Below are 19,960 nucleotides of genomic sequence, written 5' to 3' on the forward strand. Positions count from 1 at the left end.
TAAACGCATTTGCGCACCTGATTCACAATAGCTGGATTGCTTTGTTGTGTTGGTCTGTATCAGGAGCGGAGGTTTCACTCTTAAATCCAGCAACAGATGATTTGCTGCCTCCCGTAAAGTATGTCATCTAAACATAAGGGCTGCACAACATCGCTCACCTGCCACGCACCGGCTTCTTTTATTCATTTAGTTTTGGCTTGGCCAGTAGCGTGGAGGGGGTTAAAGAAACCAGGGTCTTTTCCTAAATTTCAGTGTATCTCAGATATACCATATGGCATAATTTACTGGGGAGGTACATCATGCCCCAATGCTTGGGTTCTTAGAGCAAACTAATTGCAATTAATATATCTTGAGAATAGGTGACTCTTCACGTTAGTCACTGCACATCACATCATAGCTTACAAATGTGTTTTATTTGAACAAACAGTGCCAGACATCGCTATCATTCCTTCTCAGTAGCAAAAGGTGGTGCAATAATCAATGTTCGTAACTGCAGGTTTCTGAAGGTTGAGCGATGCACTCGAGAATCACATCCTTGGAGCCTACGACTGGGGCTTGCCAACGCTAATGGACTCTAGAACACTAGGCCACTAGCCTCTAGCCTTCATGCAGATGAAGAGTGAACAGTAATTTTTGTTCCGTCATTAAGACATCACAGACCAGGAGTGTTAAGTAGCTTACCCGTCTGCACACACTCAATTCTTTTTAAACCTAAATGAAATTTAGAAATAAATATTTGAATTTAATCTCCATTTTATGTTGCATTTTCAATGTATGTATTTAGATATGCATTTATTGAGTGCACTAAGCCCATTGTCATCAAGGCGCTGGTTACAGACAATGGTTACGACAGGCATGAGTATGGGCTTGCAAAGTTCAAACAGTTCACATCGTAGGGGAGAAGAGCAAAGTCTTGACTTGTTTCCGGAAGGTCCAGTAGGATTGTTCAGCTCTTAGTGACACAGGTAGGGCGTTCCGGTACTTCGCAGCGATGACAGGGAAGCTGATTCCGCCCAATTCCTTTCTCCTGAAGCTTGGGATGGGCAGTTGGCGGGAGTAGGGGATGTAGGTAGGTCTGGAAGCATGAGCTTTAGTGAATCTTTTAGAGATATCTGTGGGCAGAGTTATGGATGCATTTGTGCTTGATGGCTAGGGTCTTGAAAGTAATAAGCTCACGAACAGGTAGCCAGTGTGCACGTCTTCTAGCTGCCGAGATGTGCTCCCGCTTAGGTTTGTTTAGTGCAACTCTGAGAGAGTCATTTTGGATGATTTGAAGTTTCTTAATGTTACTTTCAGAACTCCCTGCAAATAGGGTATTACAATAATCTAGTCTTGATCCTATCAGCGCTCTTGCGATAGAAACGCGATCCTCAGATGTAAGAAAGTGTCTGCTTTTTCCTTTACTTATTTAGAAAACAATGATTTCTTTTTGTAGATTCAAACGCCACTCCTTCCATTTCGAATTTGGACGTGACAATTTACTACAAAGGGACTGAGGTTCATCGCCAAGAGGTGAACAGGAGGTGCCTGCTCAGTTTTATGCCTGAAGACCCCAGCCTGGGGCAGCTGGAGGCGGTGCGTTTCCCAAGTCCGAACAATATGCATGATCAGAAGCAATTAGATTACACAAACAGACTGCTGAACAGCGTGCAAGGTGGGCTGCTTCTTGACGTGCATCCAACGGAGAAGAAACTTTTTGCCAAACGGCTTGGCAAGTGCAAAGTGTTCTGGGCATTCTCTGAAGAGCTGGCAAACATGTCTCATGGAACAGAGTCTAGAATGCTGCAACGGGAGACCCCCACTGAGATTTTTAATTTTCATACATTTTTGACAGGTGAGTGAAATGAAAGTTTGTGTCTATCTCTTTCTAGGCTCCCTCTTTAGCCTTGATTCACACTAAATGTGCAACACAAATGTTAGACTTTGTGGACATTTTGAGATGCAGTCACTAGAAAGCTAGGTTAGCCGGCGGCTGCTCCATGGTAGACCTCTAAATGCAACCTGTCTAAGGCTCCAGGGGCCCACCCAGGGATTATCTGATGAAACATCATCCTCCTGTGTAAACCGAATTGTACATAGGAACCATAGGTAGTCATGGAGCCGAGACGTAGGGCTACGCTTGTTGTTTTATTGTGGAACTACATTTCCCGCCGATTGCTGCTGCAAAAGACCAGCAGGACCAGCGCTATTGACACTGTGGTAGCACTACACGGTTTGCAGATGTCTCAAGGCCAGCGATGGCTGATTGATGGGGCTGCCGGGCCACTTCTCTAGGAACAAAATCCAGCTTTCGGACAGGACCTTCTGAAATGCATACTGACTCAAGGTGCCAGCTTCGCAATCTGTTTGATCATTCTCTAGCAGAGTCACAGGGCTGGCCACATAGCAAAGAGGTAGAGCTAGGTGCATGACCAAGTGGGACAGAGGGAGTAACCCAACGATAGCACAGTCAAAGGGCCAATGTTGGCACTTGTGAGGTCTAGCTCACGGATCCATAACAGCACTGCACACTGCAGCTGATTTTTTTTTTATGCTAAAAGGGTCAGCAAGTTTGAACAACACTGGGGTCGTGGAAAGGGGGTGAACTGGCTCAAGTGAGAAGCCTGAACTTCTCTCTTAAGGGATCAACTCATTGCTCTCCTGTCAGTCAAGCATCTCAGAATAAAATACAATGATTACTCCATACACAACACCAACTCTCATAAAATGAACTGCATCTTGTTATGTAGTGCTGAATACCAAGTTAGCCCGTTTCAAAGGGCTTCCAATGATGGCATATAAATAGTGTGGTGCAGAGGACTAAAGTGACTTGCTGGTGATGCCGTAGTTCAGTCATGTATGGAAATCAGGTTTCCAACTCGTATCTCCGACTTGCACCGCGGACCGGGTAACCACTAGAGCCCATCTCTGCCTCTGCCAATGGGGGAGGGTGGGGGTTTTAACGTTGCTCCTGGCAATTGGGTTAACTAACCAGACGTTTCCCTGTGTTCCAGAGTTGAAGGATTACAGGAATCTCATGCGCTCATCTCCCGACTACCATATCTACCTTTGTTTTGGTCAGTGCCTGACGGAGAAACCCAAGGAGAGGAAACTGATCCTGGTGAAGGTGCGTACTGAGTACTTGTTGGTTAAAATGCATTCATGATGCCACGTGTGCTTGCCGTGTTCTGTCAAAGTCAGTGTGATTTTACCAAGATGTCCCACAAGCTGCTGTGCTCATGGAAATCTTAGATCAAGGGCAGTTTTTCTATATGTCCATTGCAACAAGACCCTTCCCCGTGATCTGCTATTTACTGTTGGGAAAATAAATGAGGTATAAAGGGTGCATCTAAGTGAATAGAGAGGCCGGTGAGTCAGATGATCGTAGGCTAAATAAATCAGCGCCGTATGAGTGAAGAACATTTTCGCGGCAAATTGGGTACACATTCTGCTACTTATTAAGGCTATATTGAGTGTTATTTTGTGTGTCAATCACCAATGGTTTAATTGGGGGACTAATTAGGGTCATTCTGGGGGATACAGGGGTTATGCTACCTGTTAAGCAATATTGTATGCAGTACCCTCTGAGTGCACTACAACAACCCTGACCTCCTGGCAATAGGAACCCAACCTTTGGTATAGGTCTGTACTACACAGGTTGGTAGTGTGGTCGAGTAGCCAGGCTTATCTCAAGAGGGGTCAATGTGAGCTGTATGGGAGTTACACAGAGATTCACAGTGACAAGTATTCAAATAAACTCTTACACACAAAGTTTCTTGATTGAACAATTATTAATTTATTTAACAGTTAGTTCGAATATGCCTTCTTTAGAAGGGAGCAATATAAAACCACACACAAATACACGTCAAAAAACACACTCTTAGTTTTCTAAATCAGCAAATACCCATTTGGGATGACTCACAGACACTACCTACACCCTCAGGTGACTTCAATAGCTAGGGTGTTGTGGACATTAATATATCACGGTTGCATTTAGAATATAATTGAGAGGAGGGAGTGTCAAAGAAAAGAGGTTTCAGAATAAGACAAGTGTTCACACAATTATCCTTAATCAGGTAAGTACTTTAAAATAAAAACAATGGAAAGTCAGTTAAACCTTTCCTGGAGGGAAGGCAAAACACATAAGCAGAGGAGAGAAGAGTCATTCAGGGAACCAGGCCAGCCAATGTTAAGTTAGCAAAAGTCAAGGTGAACTGAAGTACTTCTTGCAGGTAAGTAAAAGACTTGCACAATGTTTTAGAAAGCTTTGCAGCAAAAGTAGAATCAAATGTAGGGTCGCAAGCTGTTAGGCCTGTGAGTAGTAAAAGGTGCAAGCAACTCTTACAAGAGCAACCCGAGACAATTCTCAACTGAGATCAAGCAAGGTGGCACAACAAGAGGTAAGTTCTCTTAAACTGTACAGTACCTTTAGGTTGAAGAAAAGGGCAGCAGATGACTTCAGTTCCTGTACAGCTCTGCAGATCCTGGTGTTCCTGGGCCTCAGTCGTGGGGACAAGAGGGAGGACTTCTGGGGACTTCTGCACTGCAATGGGATGGTCAACGACCGCAACCGGCAATCTTCAAACAAGTGGAACTTTGGTGTTTCAGCTCCTCGCATCTACCGCAAATAGCAACACAGCGGTTCCTGGCTGTCGAGATGGGTTTTCCTTGCATTTTTGTTCCAAGACTCTGTTGAGGTTGCTCGGGCTCGGTCATTCCTGCTTCCTGGGAGTCCGGACGATCTTCCTGGAGCTCCTGACCACCTTAAAAGCAACGGACATGATCTGGTGTTCCTCAGTCTGGCTATTCGGTTCCAGCAGCGACTGCAGTGGAATTTCAACCAACTTTGAGAGGATGTCCAGGTGGCTTACTTTGGAGTTGATTGGTCCCACCAACTCAAGGGGAGAAGTCGTCCGTGCAGGGCTTCTCTGTCGATACGAATTCGGAGCTTCAGCACAGCAGCAGGGCTTCACCCGGCAAACCAACAGTCCAGGAGTTGCAGCAGGCGTCTCTTCCAAGTTCTTATTCGGATTCCTTTGTCCAGTGGTCGACTCTGCCTTCCAAGACAAAAAGACTTGCCTTTTATGCAGGTTTCTCCCATTCATTCCAGCCTAGCTGTCAGCCAATCACCTAAGAGTGCATTCCTGAGTTTTGGGCACCTCCCTCGCTTCCTGCCCCCACCAGGAACCCTGGAGCCAGAGGTGGGCTTCGTTCGTGAATCCCAACAAAGACAAAACGAACAAAGAGACCAAATCTGGTTTGGCGCAGAGTAAATCTCAAGAAGGACCTTTCAACAAAAAAATGGTGAAAAAAGAAGACCGGGGCCATTTTGACGAAAATGGTACCCTTGGGTGCTTTTCCGTGGCTGTGAATGCAGGCCACGGTAAAAACACACAATGGTAGTAAAAAGTAAACCACTGCCACCAGCCATTCATGGAGGAAAGGGTAACATAAAAATGTTACATAAGAAGCTAGACAAAGGGGATACTAAGTATCCCCTCCAGCACCCTATTGTAAGATAGTGTGTGCTGGGTCTAGAAAGTTACAAATGTAAGTAAAGTCAATTTCACTTTACTGCTCTGGGAAACAGTAGTTTATCCCAGAGAAGGTAGTTAACCCTTTGGGAAATCTTAAAGACTTCCCTGTTCCACTGCACTGAAGGTGCTGTGTGACACAATGTAAAAGATGATGCCTATGGAGTTTGTCAGACTGCATAACCAAAATGAAACAGTGTTCAAAATCACATTAAAATACATAAGAGAGTGGGAAAAAGGGTCTCACTCTCTCCAGGTTAAAAATTCAAGTCCTCACAATTCAGCAAAGTTGCTGGGGGTCTCTAAGGTAGAGAGGAATTAGCACATTTCTGAGAATTCTCCCTAACGGTACCAGTTACATTGGGCAAATCATTAGTCATACCGGGAGACAGATATGGCACATTGGGGGATTAATGGTATTGGGTGAACTATGAGCGACGCATTGTGGATCTGAATCATATTAAGAGCCCATCAAGGAACCGCGAGTGTGGGAGGGACACTGGCAGACTAATGAAGGATATATTGGTGGACTGACGAGGCTAATCTGTGAACTAAGATTTCTATTCCAACCTAATGAGAGACTGGTGGTCTAGGCCCTCACTAAAAGTGGAGCCAGCCACAGCCTGTTAGTGTTTTGTCCTGCTCCTGTTTTTCCCCTGGGAGTTGTGTGCTAGGGGACCAAGTCCTGCTTTCCTGAATTCCTAGACCTGCTCTTTAACATCACTGCGGGCCTGCTGGACAGACTGCTTGCCGGCGGTTACCCGTTCCTCACATTAGGGTGCAGTGTGGTGACATTGGAATTCTGTAACAAGGGAAGGCCCTGTTTTGAGTGAAAGGTGACCCAGCCAATGATAGTAGTGTAACTCGCAGATATTAGGTCCCAGTGGGAGTTGGTGGCTGGTGCCATAAAAATCAGATAGTTTCCGGTATGGCGAACACTGAATATGTCACAGAACTGAAGGTTGTTGCCTTGAAAATGTGCTCCCTCCCCCAGGTGGGGAAATGGTAGCCACCAACGTACAATACAGATATGGGTGAATGCTTAGTCATCAGCCAAGTTATAGCTGAAGGATGAGCCCCTGGCTAGTTTCTGACACCGGTGGACTGTGAGTGAGGACTGGGCAGCGAGACTGGAGAATTGACGGCATAGGAAGGGATTACTTTATTTTCGTGGTCAGATTGTCTTGGCCACAGAGTAGGTGCATAGTCTTTAGGTTCACCGAGGGCGTGGATTACACCGACCCACTAAGCTGCTTCTTGCTACTTGGACTCTGTTAATCGGGATGAGAGTGTTCATCTCCTGGGAGTCCCCTGTATTAATTTGTTTTATCGTTTGGGCAAATCCGGGCTATATGGAGGCTCCATGGGCTGCCGCGCTCCCTCAAATGGTGATCTAAAGGTACCTCCTGGATGCTGGGGATCCCCAACTCCTGTGGTACTCTAGGGATTTGAAAGGCTTGTTACCCAGATATTGTTTTAATATAATACTGAAAGCAGGCCAGAGAGGAGTAAGCCGAATGCCCCTCCTCTACAGCCTCCCCGGTGGGGTCTGGACTGCTGACAATTAGTTCTGAGGGTGATTGGAGTCACTGATTCATCCCAGATGCGCAGCAGTGTTTCTATCACCCTCCTCGGTGGAAATAACAGGGTGGAGCGCATTTTCAGGTTGGGTGTTGAACTAAATTTAATTCTTTTCCACTTCTTCTCACTAAACATGGATCCGTATGTAAATAGAAGCATGTACGTGCTCTAATGAGTTGGGTTAAGGCTGCGTTTTAATTTAAATAAACTTTGTTCTGGAATGCAGATGCATTGATGATTTATCGATGGTGTAGGTTGTTGTGTTAGAATTATTATTTCATGTTAGTGCAAGACATTGTGGGATACCTACCAGTAGGAATGGAATGCTCTTTTATACGTATGTTTCCCGCCAGTAATACGTTTCATTTAGATCCCAGGTGGCGTTCATATTGCTGCGCTCGTCATAACACTGTCAAAGCCACTGCTCGTGCTTTTATGAGGGAGCCTGTGTCATGGAAATAGAAAGGGGCTGCAGCGTCAAGCCCGAAAGGGAGATTGGACAAGTCCGCGCATGGTGATTAGAACCGCTTGCTTCCAGTTGCATACAGATCTCTGAGGCAAACGCTTGACTTGTTGAGCCATTTTACCAACAGGAGGTACACTGGGGGACTAAACAAGGTCATTTTCGGTGGGTGACATTGGACGACTCAGGTGAACTTAATAGAAGTACTGGGGGCAGTGCCTTAAGTGGCATACAAAATGAGCCGGGGCTCATCTATGGGGCGTGGCCTAATGGCAGGGGTCCAGCTGGCCCGTTAGGCCACGCCACCCACGAACCCCGGCTCAATGGGCTACTGGCACCCCTTGCAGGCAGCCCTTTGCAGAGATCAGCACTCTGCATTTATTTTCTATAGGCTTGCCTGGCAGAGGATAGAGCCTCGCCTATTCAGCCTTAATGGTGGCACTGGCCCTCACCAGCTGGGGGACGGGCAGTGTCACCATTATGGCTGAAAGGGTGAGGCCACTGGAAGCGGAGGCTGTTTTCATGAAAACTGAAACTCCCGCGAATGCACAGGAGCTTCAGGATTTAGGTAACAGGGCCTCTGCTTCCAACAGCCTCACGTTTTCTCCATAATGGTGGCGCAGGCGCACGGACATCTCTTGCTTAAAGGAATACCTCGCAGGAGCAGCGCCACCATTATGGCTGAAAGGCATTTTTTTCTGAAGCTCTCGCACACGAGCGAGAGCTTCAGGATATAGAAAAAAAGCTTTTTCGTGTAGTGGCCTGGGCTGCCAGGGGAGATCAGTGGGCCCCGGCAAGGCCCCAGCCTCAAAACGAGATTTTGGAGCCTGTCGGGACCCAGCCCCGGCAGGCCCTGGCCCAATTAAAGCCCTGACTGGGGGACTAATGAGCATTGTGGGACGAAGAAGCACTTGGAGACTAATTAAGGTGATTGGGTGAATAATACGGGACCTAGCAGGGAAATGCAGGCCATTTACTGGTCTCGCAGGAGGATCATGGATATTGGACGAATGTTATGTCGGGGGATAATAGAAGCAGTACTGGGACTTACAGGATATTTAAAAACTCATGAGGGACTTTGGGAGCTAATTAAGAACATCAGAGCACTATTGACAATAGGGCAGATGATTAGAAATGTGGGTGTCAAGTCAGTAGCACATGGGAGCAAATCAAGGTAAAACATCATGGCAAATGATGTGCCATTCTTGGATTAATGATGGTCAAAATAGGGCGGTTGTCTGCAGCTTTTGGCTCACCAGATGTTTTGGACTACAAATCCCACCTGTCCTAGCCAGCATAGTCAATGGTGATGGATCATGGGAGTCATAGGCCAAAACACCCAGAGAGAAACAAGTTGCAGACCCCTGCATACGGAGTTAATGTGGGTCATATTGGACACAGAATAGGAGCATTGGGGACAAAACAGAGGCACATTGATGATTGCTGGGGACTGATGGGTGGTATTAGGTAAGTAGAAAAGGACATTTTGAGCGAAATCTTAAGGAGCTAATGTACATAATACCAGACCTATTGGGTGAGTAGAAAGATGTTATTCTGTAAATGATTAGATACATCAAAGTCCACATAGCAGCTTAGCCATGACAGGAAATCCTGCTACGGGGCAGGCCTGCAATTCTACCTGGTGCTGTCTGGATTTCCACATCCTGTGCAAATCCTGGATCTTGCAGAGGAGGCGGATGAACACATCCTCCACAGTTAGGTGGTCAGTGGCCATGTCTTTTACAAACCCAAATCTTTTTTCGGTAGTTGCTTACTTACAGTGAAGTCACATTGGAGTATCTACAAGTGTTTGATTTGGTAACGGAGGAGGGGCATTGTAATGCAGTTGAGGGGCAGCTGGTCATCAGTGAAGGGCTTTGGATGCTGTGGGACATGGGGATGCTAACACATTTCTCGTCAGTTAATTGCTGAGGGGTCTTAGAGTGACATAGGGACATATTACATCAGCGGACAATGAAGGACATATTTGAGGGCTAAGGGGGTGCATAAGGGGAGAATAAAATGAGGGGCATGTTGGGCACAGTTTTGGAGATGTTAGAAACATTTTGTAATGTTTTACACACCTTTCCATTTAGATGCCCTGCCCTACATTCGAAATGAGGGGAGTAGAGGTGACATTTGTAATATTTTACATATCTTTAAAATCACTGATGCCCAGCCCAAGGTCGATAGTTTAATTGTTAAGTAAGTGTTCCACTTGCACATAGTCGTTTTTTAGAAGACTGCCCGCCAGATGAATCTTCCGATGGAAATAAATTACCTGTGAAAACATGAATCACTTGGAAAAAATGTCAAGGACAGTTTCACGCTCTTCGGAGAGTGTTAAAGAATCTGCCACGAGCCCCCCCTGTGAAAGGAAACAGGATTGTGCGTTTCTCAACAACTTTTAGTGCACAATAGTGGTGATCTTCGCCACTTGGCTGTCATTCTCGCAGCCCTAGTGCTAGTCTCAGTATCACAGTTACTGATGAATTCTTTTGGACAGGCTTAACAATTTGCATGCCTCAATATATGTGTTTGTGTCTGCCTCACAGGAGCACCACCACAGTTAAAGTCACGTGACACTTTAAGTAGGAAAATATGAAAAAGAATTCCTCTTTAACCTATCATTTCAAACAGATCTATTTGAAGGTTTTCATGTTCAAAATCATGCGGTATACACATGTGTATTTCCATGGGACCCAACACTTTTGTGACAAATATCTCATAATTATTTTCTTTGATTTCCGCGATAAGCATTTTGTGGATTTGTTGCACACAAAACATTTCCTAAACCAAATGGGGCATACTCGAGATTCACATGTAAGAAAATAAAAAGGATTACTATTTCTTAGCCATGCGCAGAACACACTGATCATAGGCAGACATGTGCGTAACACATTTTGGCTCTGATTAAGCTTTTTAGGTATTTAAACATAATGGTTATTTGAACATTTTAGCAGACCAGGAAAATCTCACAGACCTTTTTATGTGCAGTGCCAAAGTGAGATAAATGTTAAATGTGTTCAATACAATTAACTTAACCTGCTTTAAGCCTACTTAGTTTTTAAGCATATTCGTGTAAATTCCCATTGCAAGTTTGATCATGTATTTAATTCAAGTAGACTTCTTTTTGATGATATATTCCCTGGTAAGTGCATGTGTCGGGGCTAGTGCATATGTGCCAAGTGTCATGTGTTTCGCTAGGCACTTCAGCGCTACTGCTTTGCCAGCCCATCTTATTCGGGACCGGCTTGTGCGGATTTTATAAAGTCAATAACGGTAGGAAGGAGAGGTAGACTAGCTGTAAACAGAAACTGAGAGAGGAATCAGAAATGCCACCTGGCTCAAGAGCAGGGGATGAGAAGGAAAGATGCAGAAAATAAATAAGAGAAGGAGGCTAACAGCCATGAGGAGAAGCCGCAGGAAAGAAAAGGCCTCCGTCTTAGACGATTTGAGATGGAGAGAGTGAGCGGGCCTCCAAGACTTGATAGCGGACAGAAAGAAACAGTCGAGTGGAGTTGGTCATAGAAAGAAGAGAAAGAAACCACGAGCGGGGAATCCCCAGCAGACAAATGACAATACAGACCAAACAAATGAACAATAGCTGAAAGAATAAACAAGATATTCCCAAGGACTGCCATTTTGAGGGATACCATAGCGGACAGGGGAAGTGGAAAAGTGGTCACCAGCCCCGGACACAGAGTAAGAACGATCAAATGGATAGGAAAAAAACAAGAGAAGCCGTTTCACAACTTCCAAGAGAAGAACGAGAGGAGCAAGGAATAGTGATCACCATATTGAACGCTGCTTATAGGCCCAGGAGACTAAGGAGCGAGGCTAGCCTGGAGTGTGGAGAAGAAGTAAGGACGCTGGTAACGTGAAGAGCATTTTCAGTCACGTCGGAGTGCTTAAAACTGGATTGAACTGAGGGGAGAAGTAATTTAGAGAGAAGGGCGAACATGAACAACCCGTTCCAGAAGCTTGGGAAGGAAGAAGAGAAGTAGGGTGATACTTGGAGTGGAGACAGGAGTCTATAGTAGTTTTAAACAAGCATTGGCAGTGCCAACAGTTTGGGCGTTTGTGTGGGCATGGGAAAGGCACTTGCCAGGCACTGCCTTAGTGGTATTAACTGGCCGTTGATGGTAGCAGGTGCAAAATGATGCGAGTGCGTGGGCTTCTAATAGCAGTGCCTGGCAAATGCCTAATACTTAAACACAAGCCATAACTGTTAGTTTTGCCTATGCTTGTTTTTAACAGGACTTCATTGAAGGAGACGCATAGTGCTTATAAATCGTGGGGCTGAAAGCAGACCTTGTTAATACATTTTTATAAACCGAGTAGCGTGTTTACTGCTCCAAAGTCATTAACTTTGAGGACGGCTTTTAAAAGGTCACTGGCAGACACTTGCGTGCAATGTTTGATGGTAAGACTTGATAAAAGCGAGCTCAAAGAGTTCCCATGAGGAGGGGTTTTGGGGAGGGAGGGGCAGGAACTGGGTGGGAATGGCCATGGGGATTAGCATGGCCATGAGCAGTCAGTATTTATTTATTTACAACGCGCCAAAAACCCACAGGCATCGGGGCGCATAGGAAGATTTAAGATGGAACAACAAGGACAGGACAAACTGTACCCGTGCTGCTACAGGAGGCCAGTGCAGTTTTTTTCTTGTTTTTGGGATTCCCGGGGCTGATTTTTTTTTAATGCGGATGGCATCATTTCTAATTGACATGTAGTTTGTGAATACAACTCTTGTTTGCACTCGAGCAAGACCAGCAGCCCCGATTTCCCTCTATCCAAAATGTTCAACATGTTAGACTTTAAGTCCAACAATGCACTCTCAGTGCTGTAGTGTGAGCGAGAGCCAGATTGCTTAGGGTGTAAGATGGTAGCCCATTCCAGATATACTTGAACTTGTGTACTGGCTGTCTTGTCAATCACTTTAAGTAAAAAGTGAGAAGTAGGTGGGCAAATAACCAAACGGCACCTAGAACAAGCGTTATGTCGCCATATCTGTACTCTAATGCAATAGTTTCAGCTTATAGGTGGAGCAAGCGCCGCCTAATGGCCTACACTAACAAATGGGCAGAATAATTGCATGCTGGAAAGAAAAAGGAAAACCGCCAGAGTAAAGTGAGGAGTTAAATAGTGCTAGCTGAGGATATCCTGAAGTGGCGTGGGTACACCGCAGGCACGGAACCAAGAGGAAGAGCAGAAGGAGTAGCTTCTTGGACTAGCAGCTGAAGTGAAACCTCAGAGACATGAGAAATGGAAGACAAAGCAAACAGTGGACATATTTAATTTGGGAAGTAAAACAAGCAACCCGTGACGAATAAAGAGTGGGATCAGGTGCACGAGGGGCGAGCAGATTCTTATGGAGAGAAAATAAACTTTGATGATAAGAAGAAATGGGATTAATGAGAGATTGAAAGTGTTCTGTAGCATGGAATAGACTGCAATCCTAAAAAGAGTCAAAAGAGGATAGCGCAGGAAAATCAGCTGCAGGAGGAGAGTTCTGACAAGGATGAACTATTGGTGCAGTATGAAAGCTTGATAATGAATTAACTGGAAGATAACTGAACTGTGCTCTGTACTGCGTTGGTAGCCACGAGGGAAGCTTCTGTGTCTTTCATTCAATCCGGGTCCATATTGCCGCTACTATTGCACCTAAGCAATCAGGCAAGTGTTGGCAGAGTGCATTGTTTGCTCTTTTTAGCAACACCGCAAAACCAAATACCAGACAGGTTCACTTTGAAGAATGGAACTTCCCATTGTGTCCAATCACAAGCCTTTCTGGGTCACTGTAAGCGCCATCACATTGGTCTGTGTAGACCAAGGCCCAGAATCATGCTGTTTCCCATGTTCCGCTCTTTCCACAGTTTAGCATTTAATCTCCTATCTCCCCACAAAGGTAGACTTTATGGTTTTATTTAGTGATGAAGCTTGCATGATTTTAGTTTGGAGACAATGGGTTCCGGCAGGAGAACAGCTTGGCTTGGTTGTGACCATTACATCATACTCCTGTAGTCCATCAGACAGCACCGAGTGGCCACCTTTTGTAATTGTTGTAATAGTTTTCCTTGGGTGGAAGCCTTTCACTAGTTCCAATTTTTTTCAGAATACAATTTTAATATTGAATATGAATGAACAATTTAACACAATCTACAGCCGTTTAACAGAAATCACCTTCAGTATGTCACGCACATACGATGCATCGACACACAAAATGCAAATGTAGTCACTATCGGGTGTGCCCCTTTAAACCTTCGAACTCTGCTGATCTTAGCCTAATTAGCTTTGTATTTTTAAATTGTAAACCTAAACCTCAATACTGTATTTAGGAAGTCTATGTGACAGTGTAGGAGACCTCTCTTGCGCATATGACACCGTATCCAAAACTGACCATCTTGATAGGTGTATCCGTGAGAGGTAGCGTTGGGGAGGAGCGGGGTTGCCACCCTTCCATGATCATGCAATGCATAGCGTTCTCATTTCTTTGTCGGATATTAGAATTCTCTGGTGACCGCCATCGTAACTCTTGGTTATTTGCCTTTCCAGATCGTGCCCAGGTTTTGCAGCTTTCTGCACGAGGTCGTCCAAGGGGAAGGCGCCTCCTCTCTGAACAGCGAGACCGTCAGCCTGCAGATCTCCAACGGCAGCTCCATCAGCCTTTTTGATCTCCTGGACTCGGCCAACTTAATGGACATTGACTTGCCGTGCTGAACGGCTCTTGGTTCCACCAATGCCCATCGGGCAGTGCTCTAAAGATGTTGCCTTTTCGAACCCTCAGAAGAAAGACTTCTCTGGCCTGACCACAAACTTCTGTTTCCAACTCTACTTGATAGTGTGGGCTGAAGGACTGTCTGCCCGCCACATATCTGAATGTATGCATTGGGGCTTGATATGTCAATTGGAAGTTTAAGTTGCAGAATCTGGTGCCAGGGGAATAAGTCCCATTGGTGCAGGCAAGACAGTGTGTATTGGTTGCAGACCAAAAAAAACTCTCTGCGAGAATAGCATTAACACTCCTTAATCTCACAGCCCATGCCAGTCGCACACTCCCAGTTTCAAGAGGAAGGTCCACTTGGGTGAGACATTGAAGGAGTTGCCCATAGGGCCTCCTGATGCACAGGTCCGGTACCTATATATTACGTTTTCACTGCTATGTCTCATGTTACAGTAGATGCTGCCGATGTTGACCTCAAGGGTAGGCACATGACGGCAGTGGGTGGGAAGAGCACCTGTTCACTTTGTTAGCCGTGACCATGTTGGGCGGTTTACTCCAAAAGTGGAAACCACCATCGTAGCGCTGTTGTGTGTCCCTTGTGAAGGTGTTTGCCTATGGGATTCAATGGCGTGTGCTCCAACTACCATTGTATGCCAGCGAAAAAAATCCTTTTCTGCGGGTATCTCTTGAGAGGAATGCAAGAAAACGCTAATGATGGAGGAGGCGGAGTGGGCTGAATTGGACTGTATATGTGCCTTGGCATTCACTGAGCATGGAAATCCAACGCTGGATAATGTGCCGAGCCATTGAATGGTTTGTTTCCACGGCTGAGCGTCCATGAGTTTGAGATAACAGATTCAATTGGAATGATATGTATTATTAGTTTGGGGTGATATCATACACGTTTTGACTAGGATGCCATGTTCGGTGATGTTTTTTTCGCTGATGATTTGACCCATTGGCCTAGGATCACCAATGTCTTAGTTATGTTGCTATGGGGTTTGGATTCTGCCCAATCCCGCACTACAAGGTGTCCTCATTGAAGTCATGTGTCCACATGCATCATTCAAATAAGACCCAATATTCCTTGATGTTGAAATTGAGGGTTTGGGAGGCCATGCTTGTTTTCGCCAAACACATTTCCCGTGATCTCATTGTTCAGGGTGTGCGACCTCATCACAAGTCAGAACCACTAACTCGGTGGGGTCATTAGTGAAGAGTGGTTTGCCACTGAGCCATCCCCTGTTAAACCCCATTGAGTGAGGCTGCATCCAGAGTGTCAGGTCATGCCGACTGCCCTGCCCTATGTCTGCCTGTCCACATCACCTCATTATGCAGTCTATTCATGAACAGCACTACTGCAAGAGCTACTAGCCGTGCACGGCTGTGTGTTCATCTCTTCCAACCTGCTGGTTTTGAAAAGCGGGCTGTTCCCTAAATCAGTTCATCAGTGAACGAAAGAGGGGAGCACTGGTACGATTCACCCAGTAAATTATTGTATTGTACAGTTTATCCAGTGCCCACTTTCTTGCCCCTATACGTCATTTTGCTTCCGTTACTAAGCCTTTAACTAAGCACCTCATTTACTATAATCTTGCATATCCCCTCCTTGCCTCGATATAGCAGTAGTCAGTTGGATGTCCTCCAGGCTCGACACTCCGCCCACGTCCCCCTTGTAAAAAAGCTACATAAATGTGAATGACTATTCACATACTGAAGTGTTTTTGTATTGTTTTTGTTTACCAATGGTGCCTGGACTGCCATATTGTGGTGAACCCATGCTTTGTCCTATGATGTGCCTGTCAAGGTTTCAGAAGGAAGCATGACAGCTATTGTGCGTTTATTGTCAAGTGTTTGTGTGTTCGACTCGTCTATGCCGAAATGTTTCGTTTTATATTTATGTGTGTGTTTGTCAGAGAGATGGGATAGCATGTAGTAGGGGTGTGGTAGGTGAACCACCATTAAAAGAAAGAACCAGAAAAAAAAGTCGACATAGAAGAGTCCAGCAATGTGGTTTTTGAGTCTTCGCAACATTCTAAAATGGCGGCGGGAGGGCGAGTAGTTGCATTCCTTCATTGGACGCCATTTTGTTTCTGTTCTGCACTCGCAAGTGTTGGAATGGCCCCAGAGGGGAATGCTATAAAGTGAGGGGAATCGTTGCGTTCTCAGAAATTCAGTGTTGAAGTTACAATTAGTATCATTACACAACCGAAGTCTGCACACCTTAGGTCATTATACCTCAACTGCACTATGAAGGTCCAAAATCATGCTATGAGTAACTTGTGGATCGGGCCAAGTGGACAGTTGTTGAACCAGGTCAACAGTTTGTGGGTATGCACAAACAAATCAACGCGTGCGGCCATGTCTATGAAAATGGAAGGTTGTTGTTCACGCTGTAGACATACGGGTGGAGGGGAACCCATAAATAACTTGGCTAAAGGCTTGATTTCGGGAATTCGATTTAGGAAGTCGCCTCCAATTAAAATGACCTAAGTAGAAAGGTCAGAGGACCTCAACAGTTGCAGCGTGTAATGAACGTCTCCTTGTTCGCTCACCCCACCCTCTTCCAATACAGCCCTATCACCAGAGTCCTCGCACTGCTGATATCTCCGCACGCAAACATGTGGCGCTGCTTGATGACACGGATCAGCCAACAGGAAGTCACAGAATGCATTGCACAGGAGTTGGACAGTACTCAAGGAAATCCGAAATGCACTAAGAATTTGCACTAAGAAATGTATTAGTTTTGTATGTAGTTGTTTGCCTGCAGTTGTCCATGCAGGCTTTGTTTATTCATTTTTGTCGGAACATTGTTAGCTCTCCTTGTTCTGTCTGCAAATAAAGATAATATATATATATTCTCAACAGCCATTGGGTGTGCAGAATGGAGTGTACCTTTCTAATCCTGTTTACTTGCGTCTTTCAGAGTTTTCTTGTTCTAGAAAAGTTAAAACATAGAGTGAGTTTATCAGTCATTTGAAAGTGTTGCTCTGCATGATCTAGGTACATTGACTGATACAAGGTTTCCCAGAGGGAGGAATAACTGGCGGCGCGAGTGCATTCTCACATCCTACTGTTCTCCCCTAGGGGTGGGTGACATTTCTTCTGGAGAGGCATAAGTGGCAGACTCCAACCATAGTTCCACTGGCATTGGCAGAACACAATTGCCCCAAATTCGACCTCATCGGCCCGTATGCATCTTTTGTCATTTAGGGGAGCTGTTGGCCAGAAGCATGCAAACCTTCCTGCTATTTTTAAGGCTGAAACTTTTCATGCTTCTGGCATGACTGACATTTTTGAACGCCCATGGCAAACAAACAAAAGGCAACATTTGTGCGGCAAGTGCTTGTTTTTGCCAACGAGGGGGTAATGGCGGAGAATGAAATGGGGGCGGGAGAGTCTGCGGATATCATTTGCCCAAATCCGCTATTCTGGGCAGAGTGCAGAAATCACAGGTTTGCCTGTCCCCGGGTCTCACCTGCCTTGGAAGCGTAAAAGCCCAAGCATCAGAATTACTGGCATCTAATATTTGTTACACGGGGTATCAAGAGGACCGCGAGCCGTGGAGAGGTCATGACTAAAGGAGGTTGCTGGGGATAGAAAGACCCCCATACCCCTGACTCATTTCTGTATAATTAAAATGACTCTGAGTTCTCTGAGTCTCCTACACAAAGAAGAACCTCTGTTCCAACATACATTTTTCACTAGAGAGTAAAAAAGTGCAGGAGTTGGGTGTCTACTGGAGGCAAATCGTTGTTTGTATGGAGGGATGTCATTTGGGTGGCCTTCAGCTTGCGTACTAAGGACTTTCTGAGGGCGGGTCCTCAAACCTAAGGGGGTAAGTATTGGCACTGTCCAGGAAGATGCCAAGCTACCATTGGAAGGTGTTTCTGTTGGGTGGAGCATGCCCATTGGACCGTCTTTGGAACAGTTGGTTCCGAATGGCCATCAGAGTGCTAAGGAGAGCTAGAGGTTTCACTAGTAGCTTGATCTGGAAACTGCTAACTCTGCTGGTTGCGCAGGAGGAGTTTGATAGACTGCTTAAGCGTGGCAAAGGCAGTGTTCGGCTGGGCCTGGCTGTAGAGCTATTTCAGTATGTTCTGTAGAAAAGCTTTGATGCTGGGCCCAAGAGCAGGGTCTTATGCAGATAGTGTCATATGGTGCCTGTAACCAGGGTGAACCGGACAGTGCCCTGTGGTTGAAAGAAAATGTAGGAAAAATTGAGGGGATAAGAGAAGCAGAAGGATAGATAAAAGGCAGATAAGCAAATGGAAAGGTATGCGTGGGATGAGGGCGAGTATGGTCGTAGGGGTGCATGTGTAATAATTGATTGTCCATCAAACAAATGTTGAATGGAAAGAAAGGGAGTGAATTCCCACCCTGATCCCGAGCAACGTGCTGTAAGGGCGGTTTCTAGTAGCGTGATTGTGTGGTGCTGGAGTGCATGGTTGGGTGATGTACTCGGGCTGTGCTCAAGCCTGTCTTTCAAATGTCGAGGCTTCTTCACCAGGAAGTTTTGAAACATCCTTCCTAGTAGACCGGGAGGATAATCTGGGGGTGACAAGCGACCTGGCAAAAGTGCCAGAACCAAGAGTGGGCTGTGTGAAGATGAATGCGGGTAAACAAATGAGACAGGAGGAATCTCGAGCCTCCAAGAGCCACACACAGTTGGCAAATAGATGAGGGAGGAGATTGACCGATCAATGATGGATGAGTTGGAAAGGGTGGCACCATATTTGGGAGTAGGCTATCAAATCACAGTTGCACATTCCCACCTATAGTGAGAAAACGCCTGATCTCGCTATCCAGTCTGTGTTCAATAGACTGCACCAAAAGGCGAACATGGATGTGCGGCAAAGAGGGCAGGTAACTAGAGATGCAAGCAAGATGCCTGTCCTGTGTGCAGTGACAGTCTGGAACCCTTTTGTGTGAAACGCTCTAATGATTCAAGTATCACTTTGGCTCCGTCTTTTAAGTCTTCCACAATGCCACTATGAGCCTAAATCATGCAGCAGGGAACAGGAGAGCAATGCCTTTCTACTTGCACCCGCAGGCCGCAAACATCCAGGTTCTTCTTCTTCTTATTGGATTTCTCCTCGTAACCTGAAGCTGTCCATTTCTGTCTTTGAGGATGATTTGCTCCTGCATCTCTCCTTTGATGACCTAGTCTTATTCGCTAAATCTCACCCCGTCTCTCTACCGTACTTGAGAATAATCGTCCCCTGACTTCCCTGAACCATCTTACTCTGTTGACATATCCACAGCACTTCTACTCATTCTATTCTTGAATAACTCTCTGACCTTTGTTCTTTTCGCATAACAGCAGATAACGCTCTGCTGTTTCTGACCTTCCACACTCTTCACAGTCGTTTGATGCTGATCTACCCATCTTAAATCTCCATGCCTGCAAACGTACATGCCCTACTCACAACCTGTTCCGTATTGACTGCCCTTGTTTTGAGGTACTAACATTCCGCAGACGACCCTTGACCTGATTCTTCCTTTATAAACCATATAGATGCCTCCCTTTCATACTCTCATCCCATATGGTCTTCCCCATTTCTTTTCTGCTCCGTTTCGCTCCCGCCTGGATTTCTGACGTCCTTAAAGGGGTGTCAATATCGAGGGTGTCTCTTTGTGTTGCCTCCCATGCCACCCTATCAACATGCCCCGGGA

General features: G+C 45.6%; 1 protein-coding gene across 3 annotated transcripts in view; it reads left to right on the forward strand.

Moving 5' to 3' along the window:
- Nucleotides 1–17,155, forward strand: part of IRF7 (interferon regulatory factor 7) — a 77,062-nt gene extending 59,907 nt beyond the window's left edge. For all 3 annotated transcript variants that reach the window (XM_069624048.1, XM_069624050.1, XM_069624049.1), the window contains exons 10-12: nt 1,436–1,834; nt 2,994–3,106; nt 14,116–17,155. In XM_069624048.1, coding sequence (XP_069480149.1) covers nt 1,436–1,834; nt 2,994–3,106; nt 14,116–14,280 — 677 coding nt within the window. In that variant the 3' untranslated portion in view covers nt 14,281–17,155. The remainder of the gene's footprint in view (nt 1–1,435; nt 1,835–2,993; nt 3,107–14,115) is intronic.
- The last annotated feature ends 2,805 nt before the right edge of the window (nt 17,156–19,960 follow it).

Source organism: Ambystoma mexicanum, chromosome 11, assembly GCF_040938575.1.
Source record: "Ambystoma mexicanum isolate Mex_15411 chromosome 11, UKY_AmexF1_1, whole genome shotgun sequence".
NCBI lineage: Eukaryota > Metazoa > Chordata > Amphibia > Caudata > Ambystomatidae > Ambystoma > Ambystoma mexicanum.